We start from the raw sequence: 23687 nt of genomic DNA, 5'->3' as shown, positions 1-23687 counted from the left end.
ATGGAAATGAGGCTATTTCAATTTAGGAATCAAATTAAAGCAAATATTCAGGGTGTTGGCAGACTGTGCTGGGACCTGTTTGAAGCAGCAGCTAAGGAAGGGAAGCGTGATTTTCCCCGGATGAAGCAGGATCTTAGGCAGCCTGTTTTCATCTTTACTTAGCACCTGCTGGCTTGGAGTGGTGTCGCCCAAGCAATCAGAGGGAGTCTGTGCCAGGAGCCTGACCTCCCCATGTCTGCTGCCCTCCCCCACACCCCATGACGGACTGTCCTGATATAGATGGACAGAGGACTGGTTTAAAATGACAGTCTCAAGTTCTTTTAGGAAGAGACGGCTAATTCAAAGAAACAGACAGCTTTCTTTCTCTGCAGAAGGCTGTCTGTGCTCTGCCTCCCCATGGCCCACCTGGGAGCTCATTTTGCCTTTAGATCCCGCTGGCAGAAGACCGATGGTGAACTCTGCCGGCATAGCATGTCCTTCATCCTTCACAGAGCCATTCGCAATGACTTCTTTCAGAGCTACCTCTACCTGCTGGAGAAAATTCCCCTGGGTAAGTGAGTCAGAGCTACCAGATGAAGGATAGGGAATGACTGAAAGGACTGTGTGAGGCTGTGGGACACCTGGAAGAGACACTAGAAGGAGGGAAGAATCACAGCCAATGTCCAAGGGACATGTTTCAATGGCATTCTTGTACAGAGAGGCAAAGATCAAGTGCCGCCTGGCTAGCAGGACTCTATTTTGGGCTTTCCATGCACCCTCAGGCAGTGATTTGCTTCTGTAAGTATCAATTGCCTATACCCCGGGTTCACAGAAACTCACTTCTTGAGTTGTGGTTGTTTTAATATTTGCAAAAGTTTGGAGGTGGACAAATTTGGTAACTTGAGAGTGTTTTTTATATATCTATATCTATATATGTATATATCTATATATATATATGTATATATCTCCTCTCTGGCCTTCCTGAGTCACAAGTATCACTGGAGAACCTAACAGGAGAAAATTTTAGTTTGGTCTTTGAATATTAAGAAGAAATCCTGGGGCAGTAATCTTACTCCATTTTCATGATTTCCTCCAGGTTTCAGGGAATTTGACCTTGGAGCAGTAAAGGGCTTATCTGCTTCATCTAAGCTCCTTTTCTCAGCCTCTGTGCAGGTAGTTACTTCAGGGCACTCCAAGCTCCAAACAGCCCTGAAGAGGAAACAGCGTACAATTAGAGCAAAGTGCCACCCCCCACCCCTTCCCTGGTTTATATTTTCTCCCAAAGAAAGCAGGACCACTGTGTCTCAGCCCCAGTCTGTTTTCTTAAGGTGTCTGAAAGCCCCATTGTGCACGGGATGTGGCCAGAGTTTCCAGCTGTGGAAAGGGCTACATAGTTCTTTGTATTGCATTCAATAAAGTACATGTTAGTAGTAGACCAAAGTCCCTCCTTTTATACATCTGTTTCTGAGGAATCATTAATTCTAGACACATAAATACCTTCATCTCATATTTAGATAGCTTTCACATCAAAGCATTTTCTCATCTGACTTCATTTGATTATTATAGCTGTACATAGATAGGTAAATATTACTATTTTTTTCCTTCTCATTTTCCCATCTTCTCTCTCCAACTTTTTAAAAAAAATTTTCAGTGAGGGAAAGAAAATTCAGAGATGACAATATCTAATCTGGAGTGAGTAATACCAAAGCAAGAACTGAAGCCTGGGGCTCTTTCTGCTAGATCACACTGCCACGAATAATTCTTTTACCACATACAGTGCCTCTCATCTGTATCCAGATGGGAAGACAAGAAGGTGATTACGTCCTGGTCCCTCTACATATTGGCAGCATTGCTCTTCTGGAGTGGCTGTGGTGGTTAGAATGGAGAAAGCTATTGATTATGATAACGAAGAGAGATTCACTGGAGGGCAGGTGAGGGCCACACTTTAAAAATATTTACTACAGAGAAAAAGAACTCGGTCTGTGCAAGTAACAGAAGGTGACTTAAGAAGAGAATAATCCCTAGGGGAAACTGGATGACAATTAACTTGTGACAAGTAGACTGTAATAATTGGCCCTGATCCTTTGTACCCAATATAATCCTTTTGATTGTATCACAATTTTGATTTTGTCTGTTTTTCTCCTTGTGCTGATGGTGGGCCAATGATTTCTAACCTTTAAAAAAAAAAAAAAATCAATATTTTGACAAAATATTCCTTGGAAGGAATAACAAAGGAAAAAGTTAAGATTTGCTGCTTAGGATTAGATGCAGGTCCTCTCTTTGTCCTGTTCTCTTGGCCTCACCACTGACTTCTGAGGCACTCTGAGGGTACCTACAGGGCTCCATAAACAGTTTGAAGACCCTTAGTCTATTCCAAGCCAAAGTTGATTTCATATTACTTAGTTTCAGTTTTCCATAAGTGAGCACTGCTTATTTTCTCTACCTTGACAATTCAGCCTGGGCATTAGTTTCCCCTGAGAGCTACTGAGTGAGCCCTACCCACCATATCTCTGGTGATAGACACAGAGGAGTCTTTTAGTTGGTAAGGACTAGGCTATGCTGCAATAACAAATAAGCCCTGAAATCTCAATGGCCAAACACAAATATCCCCTCTTGCTTCATCATTTCAATATGCGTCATTGTGGTGGGCAGACTGTATTCCACTCAGGCATGCAGGAATCCAGGATGACGGAGTCTCCATCAGCTACAGCATCACAGTTAATGAGGCAAGGGGAAAGAGCAGCTAAAGGCTTGTCTACTCACTTTCAATACTTTGGCCCAAAAATGTATACTACATTTGTTTAGAGTCCACTGCTCTGTTCTGTGAGATTCTGGGCTATGTGAAGAGAGGACATGAATATTTTGTCATTCCACATTTCTTCCACAAGGAAGAAACCTGGTTCTTTAGAGATGGAAACATCAGATACTTCTTTCTGATCGATTCAGGTATATTCAATGCGAGATATTTATGGAATTCTTATTATTGTACAAAGTACTATGCACTGGGGAAGATTCAAATACTAATAAGACATAATCGCTCTTTTTCAGGGGTTTATAATCTAGTAATGGAAGCAAATCTACAAATAACCTTTTATTTTTTCTCAAAAGTTTTAAATTAAGGGTGCAAGGAAGGCAAGCTATCAGCTCTCTGAATAGATTTTTTTCAGTGTTTTCTTCTCACGGCAGAAGCTGAATGTTCAGAAAGAAATCATCATGGAAGTTCCATCAGCCAGTGTGACTTATATGCAATTAGAAGGCTCCCCCGCCCAGTTAACTCTCTTAACCCTCGCTTTTTGTCTCAGGAGGTAATAACTTACACTTATGGGATGCATTTACGTATATCTGTTCCTCTGGTAGACTCTAGTTCTCATGAGAGTAGAGGATCATCTGTTTTTCTCTCTTCCAGATCTATATACTTGGCATTTACCACAGTTTCTGACACATAGAAAGAACTCAATAAATATCTGTGATATGAATTACATATCCTCTTACTTACAATTAATTGTAGCTCCTCAAGTCCTGAGTTCACATTCTTGCACTGCTACCAGTGGAGAAGTGAGCTCTGTAATTTACTAAAGTCTATGCGCATCGTTTTCCTCAAAACTGTAGGAGGGCTGTTTGAAGGATTAAATGCCATATATATGTGAAAGTAATCAATCTTCAGTAACTATTAGTTTTGCCCCTTTCTTCCCCTGAGCCAGACCTTTTAAAAAGTTACCACACAGCATTTTCTGGAACAGACATTACCAAAGACAATAAACTTAATTCAATATATGAGAGTTTGCAGGCTGCAGCGGATATTATGCTTTTCAGGTTGGAAATAAAACTTAGCCCGCAGAGATGCTCCCTCCCCTGCTCTGCTGAGGTGTTTTAGAGTTGGCTTCCCCTACTCTTGATGATTTCAAGACTTCATAGAAATGAAAATAAAGCCCTTCTTTCAAAAAGGTTGGGGAACCCCTCCTGGAGAGTCTGCACAGAGAGTTTGTTGTTTGGGGTAATTATGGAAAGACTTGTGGCTGACCAGACGCTTTGATTCCTGCTTTCCTTCCTCCCCACCCCCAACCGCCTGTGCCAGGCCGCGGCCTCACTTCAGCACGCCCTGTGGTGATGTTCAGTCAAGGGGGGATTTGCTGACCATCCCTGGCTAGCTTCAGAGACTCATGGAACAGCAAGGACGTTCGTACTGAAAGTATCCAATGCCAGTGACCCTAACAGAGGTCAGAAAAAATGGAAACAAGCTTATCACTGTTTTCAGCGTGTGGCCTCTGTTATCTCAGTTCACCTTCATAACATCCCTATCAGGTGCGCTGTTATTTTCCGCATCTCGTATTTGAGGAGCCGATGCAGAGAGTGAGGTCACGTGCAAGAGACTCTCGGTGGAGAGCGCAGAGCAGAAGCCAGGTGGCCCCACAGCAAGCTCCTTTTTTAACCACTACTCAGACCACCTCCCAGGGTAAGTGGAAATGAGACCAAGGCAGGCAGCAGTGGGTTTCCATAGGTTTTTATTTGACAAGAATAGAAAACAGTCCATGAAGAACATTGATTGTCTTCTGAGATCAAGGAGGACAGGCGAGTATAGGTTCATACAATCTAGTCATGACAGCCACAGAGCAGCTGGGGGCTTGGAGAGAACGGAGTTTCCAAAGATGACTGTGAACAGAGAGAGCAGAAGGGGAAACAAGCCAGCAGGAATCTCAGTTTGTATACCAGTGCTCCAAGGGACCCATGCACCGCCCAGTTAGAGACCTTCACACGCGTGTTCACACAGTGATCCCAGCACTGTGCACACTTCTGAATACATTGACATCAATGAATATCTATTAGTTGTTTCATGGGACAAAAGTCTATCACTCCTGGGCATTGCTAAAGGCCTAGCCTAACTTCACATTTAAAGCAGTGGTTCCCTTGGTTTAGCAGAATGACCCATGCTTTCTATCTGAATCGGCCTGCAGTGCAACTTGCTCCAACACTTTTCTACATGACACAGATTAAGTTGCTGAGACTTTCTGATCCTTTTATTACTCTTCTGTAAAATGATGACCATAACTCCGGCCTTGCAGAATTGTAAGATCAGTCTTGTAGGAGTAAGAGAGGTAATGTGTAGAGATAATCTGGAAGGCCTAGCATGATGCCCTGTGCAGAGAAGTCCTCACTACTGTCAATCCCCCTCTTTCATTGATCCTTTTGAGGAGAATCGGTCCTTTGGGAGGAATCTAAGAACAATGGCTGCCCCTCTGCCATTAAAAGACAGACTTAATAGAAAACATTTTCTAAAATCCTTGGAACTTCCATAATGAAACTCATCATACAGCTACCAGCATTTCCCAACTTGATTTCCTCCCCATCACAGGTATTGCTACATATCTTATCGTGCAATTTTACATTTTTCAAAATGTTTGTTACTACCTTTGCGGTGAAACTCCTGCAAGATAATTTTTCTCTTTAAAGAATGAAGAAAAGATAATTTCCCTTTTTATTTAGCAAATATGTCTTCAGGTACAGAATGCAAGATGGGTAAACTATGGATTTTGGATTCAAATAGGCGTAGGTTCAAAGTGAGTCACTCACTAGCTGCTTAGCCTTGGGCAGTTTAGACTATCTTTTTCTGCCTTTGTTTCTTCTTCCATAGGACACATATAAAACATTTATTTTACACACTTAGTTAGAGGTGAATGCTTTGCCTGTGCATTGGACATATGCATGTTTGATCAATGAGTTATTATTTTTAAAAATTATTTGGGTACACCTAATTAGGAGGAAAGATATTTCATAAACTATACCAAAGGTGTGATTTGCATGTGCTCATATAATTTATCATTTTGTTAAATTTATATACTATTCAAAGAACAGAAGTTAGTGTTTATTCAGTGAACATTCAAAGAAGACTTTCTATGAGTTAAGCATAGTGGTAAGTACTAAAATCAAAGAAGATAAGATACAGCATCATCCTGAAGAGTTTAGTATAGGAGAGAGACCCACACAATGTCCATCTATCACTCTATTGATCGATCTATCTACAGGTACATATGTAATATAGTAGTGGAGACCACCACAGGATTCTACAGAGTGTTAAGGAGGAATTGGGACTACTGGGTCATCTTCTCATTTTAAAATGGAAGATCTCACCATGAAAAGACAAAGTCTCCAGCATCTCCACCTGACTTCTGTCCCTCTCAAATTTGATAGTAGATCGAAGTGTTCAAGAAAGAGTAGAGTGTTGGAGCTTGAATGGATACTTGATGCACTGGGGAAACTGGATTGTCTCTTCTTACCTTTGGCTACCTCATTAACATTGAACCCTGAAAAGAAGTTAGGAAACAGTGAACCAGCGCTTTGCTGAGGAGGAAAAAGCCCCTTAAAACTTTCAAGATAGACAGGGCATTCTTTTAGAAATAAATAAAAATCAGACACTGAAAGCCCACTGTGAACAAAAAACTCATAGAGGGTCTCTCTTGGCCATTTAGAGACTCGATAATGACAGCTTTCTAGCATCTGGGCCCACCCAAAACTTTGGATTCCACTAAAAATGTTGACGGAATCCCATCACTTTCTTTCCTACTGTTGGTGAAAAAATAAGAGTGAGGGAGGTATCATCTATTGAGCTTCTATTCAAAACCAAGTACCATGTTAAGTTGCTTTCACCTGCACTATTTCATTTAATAATCTCAACACCCTTGTACAATAGGTATCATCACCTAATTTTATAGGAAAACCTGAGGTTCATGTTGAGTTCTATAACCTCATAGAACTTAATAGTTCAGAGAGGTAAGCAAATCCACTGATGTCTTTCTCCAAGGCCTATCCTCCCACCTTCCTTCCTTCCTTCCTTCCTTCCTTCCTTCCTTCCTTCCTTCCTTCCTTCCTTCCTTCCTTCCTTCCTTCCTTCCTTCCTTCCTTCCTTCCTTTTTTGCATCACCTCTTTAACTGTTAAATTGGAGGTGCTCATCTGCACATCTTCTTCATGGAAGAAGAAGATTCCCTTCATAAGGGCATCTCTTAATTGACTTTTTGTCTCTTACAAATAAAGAGCTAAGATGATCTAATATTCTTTGTCTCATCCTCTGAAGATTCAGATCAATTTTCTGTTGACATAGAGGCCTCATCTGGAATGAAGAGGATAAAATTGTTATATCCATTCACTTAAATAAGAAGGAAAGAAAAAAAAGAAAAGAAGATATTCAAGTAAAGATGAGCACTTTGTTATTAATAAAATTTTATTTTGTTCAGCAAGTTTCTATTTTATTAACAACTGGAGTGATATTGCCTTGACATTTTGGATCTATCTCTGATATTGAGTCAATATATCCCTTTAAGTCTATATTAAGATTTGGAGTTTTTCTGTTTTTCTCAAAAGTTTTATATCAAAAGTCAGAGTCATGAAACAGCATGGAGTAAATGGAGTAAACTCCATTTCTTTGCATCTGAGAGTCAGAAGCTGAGAACATGAGCAACACAATTCTTTACCTTGAAAAGATGTTCTTGGTAGAGACATTTGAAGATTCCACATTTTAGCCAGATGATTCACACTGTGTGAAATTCCTTTCCTTGTGACTTTTTGCTAATCCAAATTAAAAACATTCTTCATGGCTGAGATCGTTGGAATCTCTCCCTAATTGCTCCTACTTGTAGGCATCTGTTCAATCCCCAAGACAACTAGTGCTTGTGCCATTTGTTGGGCATGCAGTGACATATAACAGCTGCCCCTCGCTAGTTTGTAATCTCCATGAGAGAGGGATTGGGCTTTGTCTCTTGTTTCTTGAGGGTTGTGTTGGTGCTTTACAACTAAGTCATGGATGAACCTTCTCTTGCTGAACATCCTCTTGGGGAGTCACCTTTCCTAGAAATTTCATAAAAATCTTTCTTCTCTTTCAGAGCAAATGAATGAATACTCTTTTTTTCCCCCCTTGGGAGTTCAGTTTGTAATGTAGGTCAAAAAATAAGTATCATATTGTGTCAAGAAGTAATAGCTTGTCTGTCTAGTCTCTGTCTTAGAGTATTCCCCCTTTCCCAGAGACATTGCAATTCTATGAGAACAAGCCATTCCACGCATTTCCATAGTTATAAGGCATGGCTAGTGACTTATTGCCTTATCTGAGTCAATGTGCACAGATATCAGGAGGGGAGAACTTGGGACTGCCCGTGACACCTCATATATCTTTTTTAGTGAAATGTACCTGTCAATTAGGTGAAAATGAGAACTCAATCCCTTAACCATAAAAGTCCACCTATTGAGGCCGACACCTGCTGAGCTTGGCATTCACTTGTGGTCTAAATGTTGCTGGCATAATGGACCATTCCATTTCCAGATAAAAGGTTTTAATAGACTGCACCAACTAGTGGACTTAGGCAGGTGATGATGAGCGTGGCTGCTTTGTGCTTTGCTTGGATGGAGGAGAGCCCTGGGCTGTGTGGCTTGTCAGTGACCCCAAAGCAGCACTCAGTCCTGGCCCAGACTATGGGAGCTGTCATTTTCCAGCATGATTTTCTGAGAAATCCAAAATCTGTAAGAGTCATTAGGATGGCAATGTCTGTTTTTTGCCATCCTTGATGAATTTATAAACATTTATTGAGCTACCTGCTGTTTACACAACAGTTTACTAACTGCTAGGGAAGGTGGGGATTGGTGTAGGCCAGTAGCTCTCCCTGTTTTTGAATGTGAGGATCCTACTTCTAATGTATTTCCTCAATAAGTAGCTAATGTGTACATAAAGTGGCAAAAGCCTTCTATGTTTGTTACAAACTTTATAAAGATGCATATTTTTAAAATGACATTTTATGCACAAGAGTTAACCCCTGTGGGGGATATAGTAAGATTGTTATTCTCCAGAAAATGACACACATGGAGAACTATTCTTGCAACCCTTTCAGCAAACTCAAGATCATTCAGGGTTCAAGTATTGGCTCTACTGTGTTCAAGTTGGAAAATGCCGATGTAACTCCACAGATGGAACATAGGCACAGTAACGTAAGTGGTGTTTATTGGATTTTTAACTTTTAAATAAAATCAATTTTCAATTGATTCTTGAATTTAAGTTGTTCAATTCAGAAGCAATTAATACACAAGTTGGATATCACAAGCTTGGGATTATCTAAAGAAAAATGTTAGTTAAGGTTAAATTTTTAAATTCCCTCTTCTCAAAATTATGTCATACTTTGTCTCATATTATGATCATAAGATAGTTGAACCATTGTGTATTTTGCTTAGAGTGTTTGTTTTTAAAAAATTTTTGGCGATTGTGATAAAAAACATGTCTTCCTTAGAATAATGCAAATTTCTCCTTGCTTCTTGCCTACTTTGTCTATTGCCTGGAATCCAGTCTTCCTCTTGTAATATAAAAGGATTTCTTTCCAGATTTGATAAATAGCTGTCATTTGGGGATTCCTGGGTTAAATACATCATCTTTCCATCATGGATCTTTTCTTGATTTTAACCCTCATTGGTCTGGAATATAGCTTCAAGACACTTCTGAAGACTGAATCCATGGGAGGTAAATATTCTTTTGAAAGTTTAAGGGTATTAAAGTTATTTTCAAAATAATTTTTCTTCAGAGTATTGATGGCATTTTGTCATTGTTATCTAGCATTTCTGATAAAATTTGTGGGATAAGCCTGGTTTCAGTCTTTCAAATATAGGGTTACCAAATAATATACAAGAGAGCAGTTACATTTTAATTTAAAATAATCAACAAATAGTTTTTAGTATACATATGTCCCATGTAGTATGCAATATTTCAAGTATATTTATACTAATAAATTATTCATTATTTATAGAAAATTCAAGTCTAACTGTGAGTCCTATATTTTTATTTGCTATGTCTGGGAAAGGTTGAAGGTCAACCACATTTACCCCTCAAAATGGCTTTAGGATCTTATTATTCTTTCCGTTTGAAATTTCTTCAGGACACATGTAAATGTTGCTTTTTTTAAAAGCTACACTGCTCAACACTGGTTGCATCGTACAATCGTTTTCACTCTGGACACTTTTCTTCTAGTATTTCTTTTCTTTAGTTGTTTTTTTTCCTCTATTTTATTAGTATGTTTTTTTTTTTTTTTTTTTTTTTAAATTTTATCCTACTTAGCTTGAATTTGGGCATCCTGAGTTAAGTCTTCATAGGTTTACACATTTGTGTTTTTACTTCTGTTTTCATATCTGTCTTTCTGTTTTATGTTCTATAAATGTATTCGATATTCCAAAGTTTTGGTAATCAAAATTTTAATTTCTAAGAATTCCCTTTTATCCCTTGAATTGCCATTGTCATTTTCTTTGGATCTTATCTTTGGTGACTGCACCAGTTCTTATATCTCTTCGAGGATATATGAGATTTTGGTTGTGTTTTGGTTTAAATTCTCATCCACTTCCTGAATTATTTCTATTTCTTTCAGGTCAATTCTGATTATTTATCCATATCTTTTTCTTTCAGGCGGATAATTTACTCTCATGAGTTTGGAGATCATTGTTTACCTACATGTAGGAATAAATGACAAGGGAGTGAATAAGGTTTCCTCTGCTGTGTAATTGTCCCCAAAATAGAAAGGTGGCAAGAAACTCCACATGTGCAGGTAACCCTTATCTAACTCTGATGAGTGTGAGCCTCTGAGGCAAGTGGAGTCTTCTCCATGCCAAAGCAAGTATTGTTCTAGGATTCTGATGCTAAAGGCTAGTTCAGTTCTCCCTCAACAATTTATTTATTTTTGTTTTCTTAGAGAAGAGACATATTTTTCCCACTATATTTATGGGTACATTTCTCCCCTCACCTAGATGTTCTGTAGTCAGGCTTTTGATTAACTCTTATTTTTTCAGCTTCCACCCCCATTCTTATATTTACCTCCTATTGACTCTGAATTTGTAATATAATTTCCTCGTGCAGCTATTCTGATGTGCAAATTATTTAGTTTTTCTCTGTCTGATTTTTGTCTTTTAGAAATTCATTGAAATCAGGAATCCATCCATGATCCCCTCTCATTTTCTTCACTATTATGGATTTACTCTAGTTCAAAACTTCTCAGGGAGTATTGGAGGCACAGAAGACAAATATATTTACTTGGCCTAAAATATTGAACTGACAGTTCCTTCCTTTCACCTACTTTCCATCATTTCCTTTTGGATATCCTCTAATGAAAATATTTTATATCTGCATGAGTGAATTTTGGTTTATATAACACATATAAATGCATTCTCATTCACCACTCAGAAGGTAGAATGCATTTTTTTCTTAAAATAATGTCTTAAAATAATACCTGGGGTGTTTTGAAATAATGAAATCACATAGTGTGTCTATGGTACAGGATAGCTGCTCAATAGATATTGTTTCTCTTTTTATATTTCATTTTCAGAAGGTAGAGCTCAACTACATTTCCGTAAGGTCGGTACAAAGACTTTGGGATATGTGTTGCTTTAAAAAGAAATTAAAATGATTTACTCCTACTTTGTGATGAGAAGCAAGGATTAGTGAGAATATTATCATAAAACACTTGCGCTCAGAGATAAAACCCATCATGAAACTGATGAATTTTTTACTGCAGCCAACACTGTTAAACTTCAAAAATACAGTGGTAACTATGTTTATTATACTTCAGAGTTATTCAATTTTGAAAATGGCGCCTGACTGTGATTGATAGATGAAATCCCCTAAGATCACAGAGTTTAAGTCACTCAATGTTACATAGCATGTAAATCACTGAACCAGAACTCAAACCCAGACCCTCTGACTTCAAGCAAATGCTCTTCCACACACAGATTCACAGCCTTTAAAGAGGAATCTCAGTGCACACTAAGATTGAGTTGTTCTATGATATAATGTTAATAACCCTAATAATGTTTTACTTGCAGTAAAATTGTATGCGTTAACAAGCCAAGTCATCAATGGCGAGATGCAGTTCTATGCCAGAGCTAAACTTTTCTACCAAGCAGTACCAGCCACAGAAGAAGGCATGATGGGTAATTTCATTGAACTCTCCAGCCCAGACATCCAGGCCTCTCAGGAATTTCTTAGGAAATTTGTTGGGGTGAGTTATCTGACGGCCGTTTGATGAGAGGGCAGAGTCCTGGCCAACATTGAGCTCAAGTGCTTCTGTGCTGTCATTTAAGTCAGGGTAAAGCCATGGTCTCAGCTGAGTTCAGCCTGTTTTAAGATGTTCACAAAGGATGGACTTCATCAAACCCCTGGCTTGTCCCACTGGGCATTTTGCCCTCTTCGCACCAGCTAATCTTACATACTTCAGGGGAAGGTGAACCAGCAGGCTGATATTGCTATTTGAGGATTAAGTAGATGTCTCTTAAACGTCTTAGAGATAGTTTACACTTAGATAAATGATGAGATATGCCTTTGGGAGCTTGGGTTGATTTATTGATTTTCTCATAATAACAATTGGATATAGAAAGGAAATGTATATTTATGTTCAGTTTAAAAATAAGGATGGCAGAATCCCTTTGTATTATTTTATACATAGTTCAGATTTCTCCCTGAAAGAATGTGATCCCTTTGCAGCCTGGTTTGGGGTGAACCCCACTGCCCTTCATCCAGGTCCTATGGAGATAGTAGAGTGTAGGGGCCAAACCTCGGGCTCCACGGTCATCGTAGTTCTCCTGCCTAATGCAGAAGCAATCCTGGGCTTGTAACTTATATTTGTGACTCAGGCATGACCACAGAACCTGCCTCGTGGAAGAACATGAGGATCAAATGAGCTCACACGTGTAAAGTTCCTGCTTTAGTTAACAAAACGAGTCCCATTCCATCTAACTGACTGCTACGACTAGTACCAGGATGTCATGAGGTGTGTTCAGTACCTTTTAAGGAACTTGGTGTAGTCATGAGAGTAGCCTTCATCCCCCAATAAAGCCGCTTTGGTCCTACTGAGGATGTGACCATTTGCAAACAATACTCGCTCCAATTCACTCCAAAGTCATAGGTTTGGACTTCAGAGCCCTTTTTTAATTTATTTTTTTGCGGTGCTGGGGATCGAACCCAGGGCATTGTGCTTGCAAGGCAGGCACTCTACCCACTGAGCTATCTCCCCAGCCCTCAGAGCCCATATTGTACTGATAAAGGAAACATCACAGATGTTCAGTTTTGGACTTAAGCTATTGGTCTACTTGGAAGCATGGAAGAAGGTCATCACCAGTGTTGTCACTAGGTTTGCGTCATCTCCGGTTCCCTGGAGCACCCAGCCTGGGTCCCACGCTGGTGGTAGAGTAAATGTGATCAAGGTGGAACATTTCCTGGGGCCAAAGTGTCTGTCTGGACCTGGATGCAATCAGAAAGGACTAGGACATGTAGAGATGAAGGTCATGGGTGTTTACAGGTCAGGCCCCAAATCAGTGTTGCTGACCAGCTTCACAGGAGTCCGTTCTAAGATGGCCAGTTACTCTGCCGAGCACTGTAGAAGCTCTGTCTCCTCTTCTCTCCACAGCAGTTCTTAAAGGTAAGTACTGTCCTTAGTTCATTTTTATAGCTGTGGAAACTGAGGCTTAGAAGGTTAAATTAAGTTGTCAAGGTTACACCCTGGTAAGAGACAGAGCTGACACCAAGTCCAGCCAGGTCTGTCTGACACCAAACTGCCCTCTCTTAACCCTGACATATTTTTTCCATTTGTCTCACAAAGCAGAAAAATCCTTTTTTTTTTTTGTTTTGGTGGACCAGAGAGACCTCAACTCTCCAGTCTGGCCCAAAGCAATCGCCCCTGCTCGCCTGGTGGTGAGGCCGACTTTGATCCTGAAACATTTCAGAAGCTTAGTTAGTAATCCAGCTGTCTTGTCACTCTGTGTGGACTGCCAAGCTGACCGCAGGGATGCTGGTCCAACAGAGCCCTTGAGCATGCCCAGGACCTGGGAAAGGAAAGTGTCTTGCGCTCACATGTTTATGTTGGAAAAGAGGCAGCCTGCTCTCTCAAACAAGAAGGAGCCTTTCTTAGCAGACAAGACTCTTTGTAAAGCTGTGACCTCTCACTAAGCACAAACATGGTCTTTTTTAAGGAGTGATGATATTTTAGTACTTTGACCTTAATAATCTGCTAAATTAGTATCCAGGTCAAGAAACAAGGACTTAGGGAATATGAGTATCTGGCATGATTTATTCTTGTGTCAACTGAGAAAAGGCAGATTGTTTAATTCAGAGTTTTGCTTTCCTTTCAACACTCAGTGACATGGGACAGTGGGAAAAGGTGTTTAATCTACCCGCAAACGTATTTACTTTAGCAAATAAACAAAGGGGACCAAGATGACATCAGTGGCATAACTGATAACTTTCCTCAGGTTTAGATTTCTAGTGGGGGGAAAGTAGAAATTCATAGAAAATAATCAGTATTTGATGACTTTTAAAAAACATTTCTTAGAGACTGGATGATCTTTAAAAATCTGGATCTAACTTGTGACAGTTATTTATTTATTTTTTTGGTGATGCTGGGGATTGAACCCAGCACCTCACACATGCTAGGTCAATGTTCTACCACCGAGCTACACCCTAGCCCTTAAAAAAAAAAAAAATATTTTGAGACATGGCCTCGCTTTGTGGCCCCGGCTGGCCTTGAACCTGATCCTCCTGCTGCAGCCCCGGTTGCAGGCATTCCAGGCGTGCACCCCCGTGCTCAGTTACCTCGCGGATTTTAGGCAGCGCCATGAAGTGCTTCAACTTTAGTTCTCAACTCCACTGGATGAGCTTGAAGTAATGCTCTTCGAAATGAAATACAGAGGCAGAATCAGGGCTAGAATGAGATCACGAGTAGTATTTTACTGTTTTATATGAATCCGTAAATGAAAGAGAGTGTACTGAGTGAAAATGGGAATACCCAGGCATCCCATTCTGAAGTCACATGTAGGAAGCTGCAGTGACAGTCACCGGGGCATCAGATTCCAACGCCATCACAGCTTCTGCAGCCGCGTTTCTGGGAGGAGAGGTGCTGTCCCTGAGATCAGTCTCTAAATATTCCCTCTCGGAGGAGCTGCCTGTGAATGAGACATGGTGCCAACTGTATCAGATGGAGCAGAGTAAGAACTAGGCATCAGCACAGGAAGCCTGTGCGCAGCAGCTGAGTGAAAGACACGTTTTGTGTGTTTGTAAATAACAACAGTTTTAAGAAGAGATGCTCAAATTTCATATACTAAATTGGTGGAAATTGCTACTGAGAGGATGTCCCTCTTCGAGGAAGTTTTATTTCAAATATTTCAACCCTTTTACTTCTTGAAACCTCTGTTTTTTTTTTTTTTTTTTTTTTTTTTTTTTTTTTTTTTTTTTTGTGAAATAGAGGAATTAAGCATATGATTTTAAAACCCTGGGGCTTTAGTGAGATTTTAAAGGGCTTCCTTGGAGAGAGACAGGAAGGTGGAAAGGCAGGACTCGGCCTCCCTTCCAGCAAAGCAGCCTCCTGTCCCTCTGTTCCTTGAGAAACAGATGTTCAGTTGTTCTAATCAAATCCTCTGCCATAGGTCTCCAAGGTCTTTTGGCTTTATTGCTCCTTGTTTCTCCTTCCAAAACCACCTGCTACACTAATAACAGCAACAGGACCAGTAGACTTGCAGGGTCAAGTAGCTAGGAGATAAATTTGTAATGAGAATTGCTTATTGAGCACATGCATTTCTAGTAAACTCATTTCTAGTAGCTTAATTTCCCTATGCTTTATCCCATCTTACGAAAGTACTCAGAGATGCTGCTTGTATAATGCTGTGTATGTACAGCACAGACCTTTAGTCTAGGCCTTTTCCTAAATTCATTTAGTTTAAATCATCGCATCTTTATGAGGAAGGCAGCGTAGCATAAGCAGAAATGACCAACAATACTTGGCTGAGTACTACCACTTCCTCTTCCTGTCCTCAAGTCAGACATCACTAATCATTGTAGATCCCTTTCCTGCTGAGTCTCACGGAAGCCTCAGAATTATCCTGAATATAGCATTGGATAGACACTACCAAGCGAAGAAGGCTTGTCAGTAGAGGTGATGTTCCCAATGTAGAACTGACTTTGGATCCAGGCAGTTCCTGTTCAAACTCGGTTCTGCCATTAGCTATTTATATCGGGAATCTGAGTTTTCTCACCTCCACAGTGGGGATATGTGTTAGTCAGCTTTTCACCACTGTGACCAAAATACTCAACAAGAACAACTTAGAGGAGGGAGGGCTTATTGTGGCTTACAGTTTCAGAGTTCAGTCCACGGTCAGGCAACTCCTCTGCTCTGGGCCCAAGGTGAGGCAGAGCATCATGGCCAAAGGGCTTGGGGGAGGAAAGCTGCTCATGGTGGCCAGGAAGCAGAGAGAGCAGGGAAGCCCCCCCTTGCAGGGCAGCTCCCAGTGACCCCCTCCTCCAGCCAATCCCCACCTGCCTCCAGTTACCATCCAGTCAGTCCATTCAAACTAGGACAGACTGACTAGGTTATAGGTCCCATAATCCAGTATTTCACCTCCGAATATTCCTACACTAAGAAGAGCTTTGGGGGAACACTTTATCCCGATGACCACAAGATAATGATAATCATCCTATGGAGTTTTTTATTCTTATAATTATTAAAGACATTTAAACATCTACTTATCATGGTTTCTATTTCATTTGAAAAGAAGCTATGATTGCTATACTTTTGGGTCTTCATTGAAACTTTCTAGCCTAAGGAGAGCATTCTGAATGGACTGGAAGGCATAATTTTTGATATTTCCTGTATAGACATCTGTGATCTGTAGCCAAAGGTTTCGTGTTATCCTTAGTTCCTAAGAAATTAAGAATTGGCTTTCTCCTTAAGATCTTGATTGGTAACTTCAAATATCTTGTACTGTAATTCATAGCACAAAACCTATTCAACACCCATCCCACTTATGGTCAAATAATTTAGACCAGCTGACTCTTCATAAATCGGAAAACTTTTAAAAAATTTGTAGAGAAGCAAGTTGGAGAGAGTTTGCATTGGCTGATTCCTTCCTGCCCCCACCACCTCCCCAAACCACTCACCTCCAGTTAATTTAATTCACAGACTTATTTAAAAAACGTTTCCAGTAAATCTGAAGTTTCTGGTGCAAAAAGCAGAACACAACTTTTAGTATCAAAGGAAAGGGCTGAAATTACCCTTCATTCACAGAAACATGCTGGGTGCCATCAAGACTGGATTTGAAATAAAATCCTGGCCAGAGAATGGGACAATTAGCATTCCGCAACTCAGTTACCAAAATTTAATATAAGAGGAGTAGATAATTCACGGCCCTACGAATCCAGTTTAGAAAAAAATAGATTTTCAATGATCCCAACATGAACTAGAATGTCTTCATGGAACGAATTTTAAAATACTTTTGGAAACTGAGAAAGACCCTCACTGTTTGGCTCCTCCCCCTGCCCTGTTTACAAAGTAATAACCTACAGTGCTGGTCTAGTTAGCTATGGGCTTAACCCAAATTGTAGTCATGAAAATTTTTTCTTTAAAGAGCTAGCAATGGCTCATTTCTTGGAGAGAATTACAACTGCTTAAACCTAAGTTATTATTTTAAAATATGAGTTTGCAGTTCTCTTAAACACCTATATTTGAATAAAATAAAGAAAGTAGAGCTAGAAATGTTTGGATTGAGGGGAAAGCAATTAAATATTCTGTACCTTGATTGTGGCAGTGGGTACTTGGCTGTCCACGTTTGTCAGAACGTGTTGAATTATACACTTAAATCCCACATTTAACAATATAAAATTGATCTAAAGCGACAACTGGAGTGTCTGAGACTCAGGGTGAGTCCCTGTACTTGAGTGTCCCACAAGGCGTCTTCCCACAGGGGCCTGGAAGAGCTGGAACTGGCTGTGCCTTGGACTGCGGATCTGGGATAGGAAGGGTGAGCAAGCATGTCTTGCTGCCGGTTTTCAACAGCGTGGAACTGGTTGACATGATGGAACCTTTCCTGCTTGAGGCGCAGAGCTACCTGCAGGTCAAAGCGGACAAAGTAGAAAGCTACCACTGCTACGGCCTGCAGGAGTTCACGCCTCCCTGCGGGAGATATGATGTCATCTGGATCCAGTGGGTCTCAGGTTAGTCTCCCAGGGCCTGGCCTCTGCCCTTCCCTGCTTCTCAGCTGGACAAAACAGATGTGGAGCTCCCAAGCACCCGAGGAGAGACTTAGCTGTACTTGTGTTGAGAGCAGTTAGCTAGCCCTGGGTGTCATGAGAACCCTCCACGACTCTCGGCCCCCACGTTTCTCCCCAGTGCTCTCTGTACAAGTTGGACAGTTCATCCCACAACAGTGAATTAGGTGTGTGTGTGTGTGTGTGTGCACATGCATGTGCATACGTACACATAGGAGTGACTAAGGAGCGCTGGCGGAGTCGAGTTGTCCAAGGGAATGGAAGGGCTCGTGGAGTTGACCACAGTGTCTATCTCATGCTTGTGAATAGGTAGGCCAGGTAGCACAATATCTACTCTAAAGACAGGGGATTGAGCGAACAGAGTACATGTTCTTTTATCTAGATTTCCAAAGACTAAAATAACCTTTGCTACTAAATAATTTGTGACTGAGTGACAAATTATCCTGCAACTAAAATAACTTGTGCTCCTTAAATAATTTGTGACTGAGTGAACAAGTGGCAAGCCTGATTCCACCTTGTGTTCTTCCTGCTCCTCCTCCCTCCCCACTCTTTCATCCTATTTCTTACCAACTTGGCCCCACCTGTAGGGTACCTGACTGACAAGGACCTTCTTGCATTTCTTTCCCGATGCCGAGATGGCCTGAAAGAAAATGGCGTCATCATACTGAAGGACAATGTGGCCCGGGAGGGCTGTACCTTCGATCTCTCAGACAGCAGTGTGACCCGGGATATGGACATCCTCCGGAGCCTCATTAGGAAGAGTGGCCTGATGGTACTGGGCCAGGAGAAGCAAGAGGGCTTTCCAGAGCAGTGCGTTCCAGTGTGGATGTTTGCCCTGCATAACCACAGACACTCCTGATCGGCAGGGGAATGAGCAACTGCACTGGGCAGAGGTGTTTGGGACTGGGGACCTTTCCCAGGGTGCCCCCAAAATGCAGACAGAGATGGAGAGGAGGGATGCAATGCACATCTGGAAATGATTGATAATGTCGTATGTACAGGTTTCACTAATGCGATAATGCCAACACTCATGTGCACAGTCATGCGTATGGTTTTACTGATGGGTAATGCACACTGATGTGCATACACTTGTGTGCACACGATAATGACTGACGATACCATATGTAGGGGTTTCACTGATGGAATAATGCATGCTTTGATGTGCATGCACTCAGGTGTGCACACACTCAGGTGTGCACACGCTGTAATGATTGATGATGTTGTGTGTATGGTTTCACTAATGGGATAAAGCATGCTGATGTGTACACGCTGTAATGATTGATGATGTGTGTATGGGTTTCACTAATGGGATGATGCACTATCTTATGGGCACACACTGATGGGCATACACCGGGATGAGACATGCACAGACTAACCATTGGCTTTCTGGATAATGGAGCGGATCATTCTGAAAAAACCTTTAAGAAGCTATGTACATCTAAACTGTACACGTGTGCATGAAAATAGAAAAGTACTTATGAATTCTTGACTCTCTCCCTCGCTGATTATTTGTGTTATAGAGCTGTCCGGTGTGGGTGAGAGAAAGCCGACACCCCCTTCTTTGCCCTCGGGTCAGCTACTTTATTCTTCCTCCCTCTTTGACACTACTACTTCTCTTGAACAAACATCTTCCCCTAATTAAGGAGGCACTGGTCAAATAATCTTGTGAAAACATGTCTATTAATTTTGTCTTTAGCCCTTCTCTGGACTGAAAAAGTATATGGTTTCACTTTCTATTTTGGTAGATCAGTTACCCAATGATGTAATATGGATGTAATTTGATAACAGAAGTGTGCATTACAGTGACGGAGAAGTGTCTCCTTTCAGGAGAAAACGCTGTACTCTGAAGTTTCTGCCTGGAACGTATAAGTAAATGTCATTGAAAATCTAATTTTAGCCACTGATTTCCAACACTGCCTGCTTCATTCCTTGATTGAAATGAAAGTGCATTGGGAAAAGAAGCACCAAAGAAATGAACAAAAGAATAGCCAACCTAAAACTGAACTAGCTGGATTAACTTAAGGCATGGGGTTAATTTATAAGTAACCTGAAATCTTTCAAAAAGAAAAAAGCTAATCTTCATTAGCAGAATGTTTACATGTAACTGCTTTTGTCTTTAAAACACTTCCATATTTTCATGTTGAAGCTCATGTGTGTTGATATATGTTGAGTCTTCCATGAAATTCTGATAACCAATTTAAGGAAAGAAGGCCTGCTGTACAGCTAAGCTACCACCATAAAAACCACATTTCCCAGGCATGGCTCTAACTTCAGAGGAAAACAATCCCTATAGAACCTTTATTGCTACCTGGGTAGTTTCGTCTAGTGTGCTGGAAAATGGTGTCACCTCCTCTGCCACGGGCACCTCCAGGTATGGCTGTAGTCTGGGGCGTGGCAGAAGGTGAGTGGGCACCTGTGGGCAGTGAGCAACCCAGAAGCCAGACAGAGTCAGAGGGCAAAGCATTACCAGACAGCCTGCGTGGGACCAAACAAGGGTGCTCGGGCATCCATCCTCTGTAAGTTTTGGCGCTTTTAGGCCTGTCCTGGGAACTGTCTATTTCTTAACACACCAGCACACTTAATTCTCTCATCTTTCAACTTTCTCCTTTTGCAGTACTCAGAAGCTGATTTCTCAGAAGCAGTTGTCAATTTTCTCTGCTTTTGGGTTTCTGAGCTTTTGGGAGAAATAATATAATCTTCCTGCAGATATTGGCATATGATCTTCAACCCAGTTGGGCCTTTGAGCTTGAGGATTGTTCTATATCTGTACCTAAGGGCTTAATGTTCCACTTAGATCTTTATCGCTCTACCCAAATCCCCCAACTCTACATCGATCCTTGATTTAATGGAGAAAGTGGAGATTGGAAGTAATTTGTGTCACCATCCCCCTCTGTACTGTTAGTGACAGGTACAAGGTACAGAGAGCAGTGGTTTGAGAGGAGCTGGAGCCAATGCAGTGTGTGGAGGCATGGACCTGCTACTCGAAGTAAACACACAAGTTCTGGAAGGGTGCAGGCAGGAGAGGGGTTTTTCTGGCCTTGAAAGTAGATAGATACTGTGGAAGGAAGACCTACTCCAGTCATCTTCAATCTAATTCAGGGAGACAAACTGTCCTTGCATTAACCAGCACATCTCTAAGCCAGGTGTAAGCAGTAGCCTTCACTAGTTCCCAAATACCTGTGCATGTCCAGCTGTCTCAGAATCATGTGGGGAGATTAATTAATAGAGATTCCTAGCCTCCGTCCCCAGGAGAGTTTGGTTTTATGAAGTGGGATAATTTGTGTTTTAAAATAAGCCTTCAGATTGATGTTGGGATTAGTTTTGCTTGAGGACCCTGGTGGGGAGGAGGTGTGGAGCCGGGCTCTTCAGAACCAAGAAGGTAAGGTGGGGCAGACAAGGGAACGTCTGGGTGGTGGAACCCATCCTGCACACTGCTGCCATCTTTATGAACTGTGAATCTGACAGTGTCATGTAGAACCTGCTGGTGGCTCCCACCACCTGTAGCATGAATTCCCATCTCTTTAGAATGCTATAGAAAGCCTCATGATCTGGCCCTGTAGCCGGTACTACTGTACCTGCAGCTAAACCTGACTTTGATTCCCTAAAGGACCATGATTTATGGCCCATGGCATTTATAGACATTACTTCCTCAACACAGAAGAGATTTCATTAGATTTTCTGGCCCAGAATCCCTCGATGTTGCTGACTCTGGAAACTTCCCTCGCCTGGTGCCAGCTGGTGGGGATGAGCTCTGGTTCTGTGCCACCTCTGCTCACCCTGTCAGACACCTGTCATTTGGTATCATAATCATCTGCTTATTGCCATTTCCTCTGTTACACTCTGAGCTCTTGCGGGAGTATCGGTGGTGAGAGTCTCTGTCTATCACAGGCCTTATCACCCTGCTGGAACTCATGACTGCTGTGGGAAGAAGGCCAGGTGATAAAGCACATACACCTAGGGCTGTCTTGACTTCTAGAGGCACTGAACAGGAATCAGCAACGCAGCAGGAAAAACCAAGGGCTCCTGGAGTTCCGTGATCACGGGGAGGTGCCAGGCCAGACAGAACACTGACCAATCAGAGAAAGCAGCAAGAGCCAGGAAATGCCCAGAAACATGGGGGTCAGTGAGCTCAGCGACCAGGCAAGAATGTGGGGAGAGACTGAAGCAAAATCAGGTCCTGAGATCAAATCCTGCTTACTCTCTCTTTTTAACAGCATCCACCCTAAGGAAATGGCCAGCCCAAAGCCCATGGTTGCATTAGGTTTGTGTGTACTGGCTAAGAAAGACCCGTTAAAATTGGATGCAGATTATAGCAGTGACTCCCAATTCTCACCCATGTCACACTGAGCAACAGGTCCAAAGAAACTCAGTCACAGATGGAGTTAATCCTTCTGTGAATGCTGAACGGAAGTGGCGGAGGCTCACCTGTATAGTTCACAGATGGATTAATTGCAAGCATGCCTGGGATTCCAGATGAACTTTGAAGGACCCCTGGGCTTGCACTGTGACTCACGATGGTGCAGTCGTCACCCGCCTCCTCTTTTGAGAATCTGAGTTCCCCTCCTGAGTGCCACCATTGAAGCATGACAAGTCTTGGTGGGTCGGATGTCGTTTAGATTTGGGACCAGAATAAAAACCTTAAACGAAAAGAGTAAGGTGGCACATGTGAAAGAAGATCTGCTTTGTGTTATGGACACATTGTGGCCCTCTCTTTTTTCCTCTCCACCATTTCCTGTAACTGGCCCTTTCTGAGTGATGTACTGGGGAGAATTTCTGTGTCAGGTATACTCAGCTGCCTGTCATGAGTAATTAAAACCGTTTGTGTTATTGCTTTCCTTAGTTCCAGCTGACTCTGATGCTTTGGTATCCATGCCAAAAAAACTACCTCCTGCAATCATCAGAGGCCAGTATTTTTGCAGAGGTCACTGCAAGTTAATTAAGCAAATATGTGAAAAATAGTTTTAAATTATCTCAATTAGTGGAGTGTGTATGTACATGTATTTACAATGGGGGTTGGGAAGAGACTTTTCAAACAATAACTGACTTGCAGAGCTAGAGGTCTGGAGTCAAGGAACTCTGTGTTACCCACACAGCACCTTTGTAAGTTGGCACGATTTGACCTTTTGGTATGTGATGGACACTGTACTAGTTTCTGCAAATAAAAATAGTGAAAATGTTCAAAAGATCATGACTCAGTAATGCAAAAGGGGTACATAAATGATAATAATTCAGAATAAAAAAAGGACTAAAAGAATATACAAAGAGGGCTGTGGATATAGCTCAGTTGGTAGAGTGCTTGCCTTGCAAACACAAGGCTCTGAGTTCGATCCCCAGTACGGCAAAAAAAAAAATACAAAGAGTTAATATAGAGAAAAGAGTAACTAGCTCCATCCATTCAACACACTTTACTTGAAGGCCTACTGTGCGTGAAGCTCTAGAATCTCTCCTAGAAGAAATTGAGATGCAATAAATATAAATAAGTACATCATTTTAATGTCAGAAAGTGATACAATTTTTGAAAAATGAAAAAAGGAGTCATGAGAGAAGATTGTGATTTCAAATAACGGTCAGTATTGGCTTCATTGAAGAGGTGACATTTGAACAAGGAGAGAAGAGGGTAAGGACTTAAGTCTTATGGATACCTTGGGAACAGGCAGTAGCCAGTGCAAATGC

The 23687-nt window shown here is 41.4% G+C and overlaps 1 protein-coding gene across 1 annotated transcript; it reads left to right on the top strand.

The window, feature by feature from the left end:
- The first annotated feature begins 269 nt into the window (after positions 1 to 269).
- Positions 270 to 23164, top strand: NTMT2 (N-terminal Xaa-Pro-Lys N-methyltransferase 2). Its single transcript, XM_079107847.1, has 4 exons — positions 270 to 550; positions 11810 to 11985; positions 17711 to 17960; positions 18602 to 23164. The coding sequence occupies exons 1-4, from the start codon at positions 397 to 399 to the stop codon at positions 18871 to 18873; spliced, it is 852 nt and encodes a 283-aa protein (XP_078963973.1). The 5' UTR covers positions 270 to 396; the 3' UTR covers positions 18874 to 23164.
- The last annotated feature ends 523 nt before the right edge of the window (positions 23165 to 23687 follow it).

The sequence above is a fragment of the Sciurus vulgaris genome, assembly GCF_902686455.1.
Source record: "Sciurus vulgaris genome assembly, chromosome: 12".
NCBI lineage: Eukaryota > Metazoa > Chordata > Mammalia > Rodentia > Sciuridae > Sciurus > Sciurus vulgaris.
This window is presented reverse-complemented; position numbering and strand designations above follow the sequence as displayed.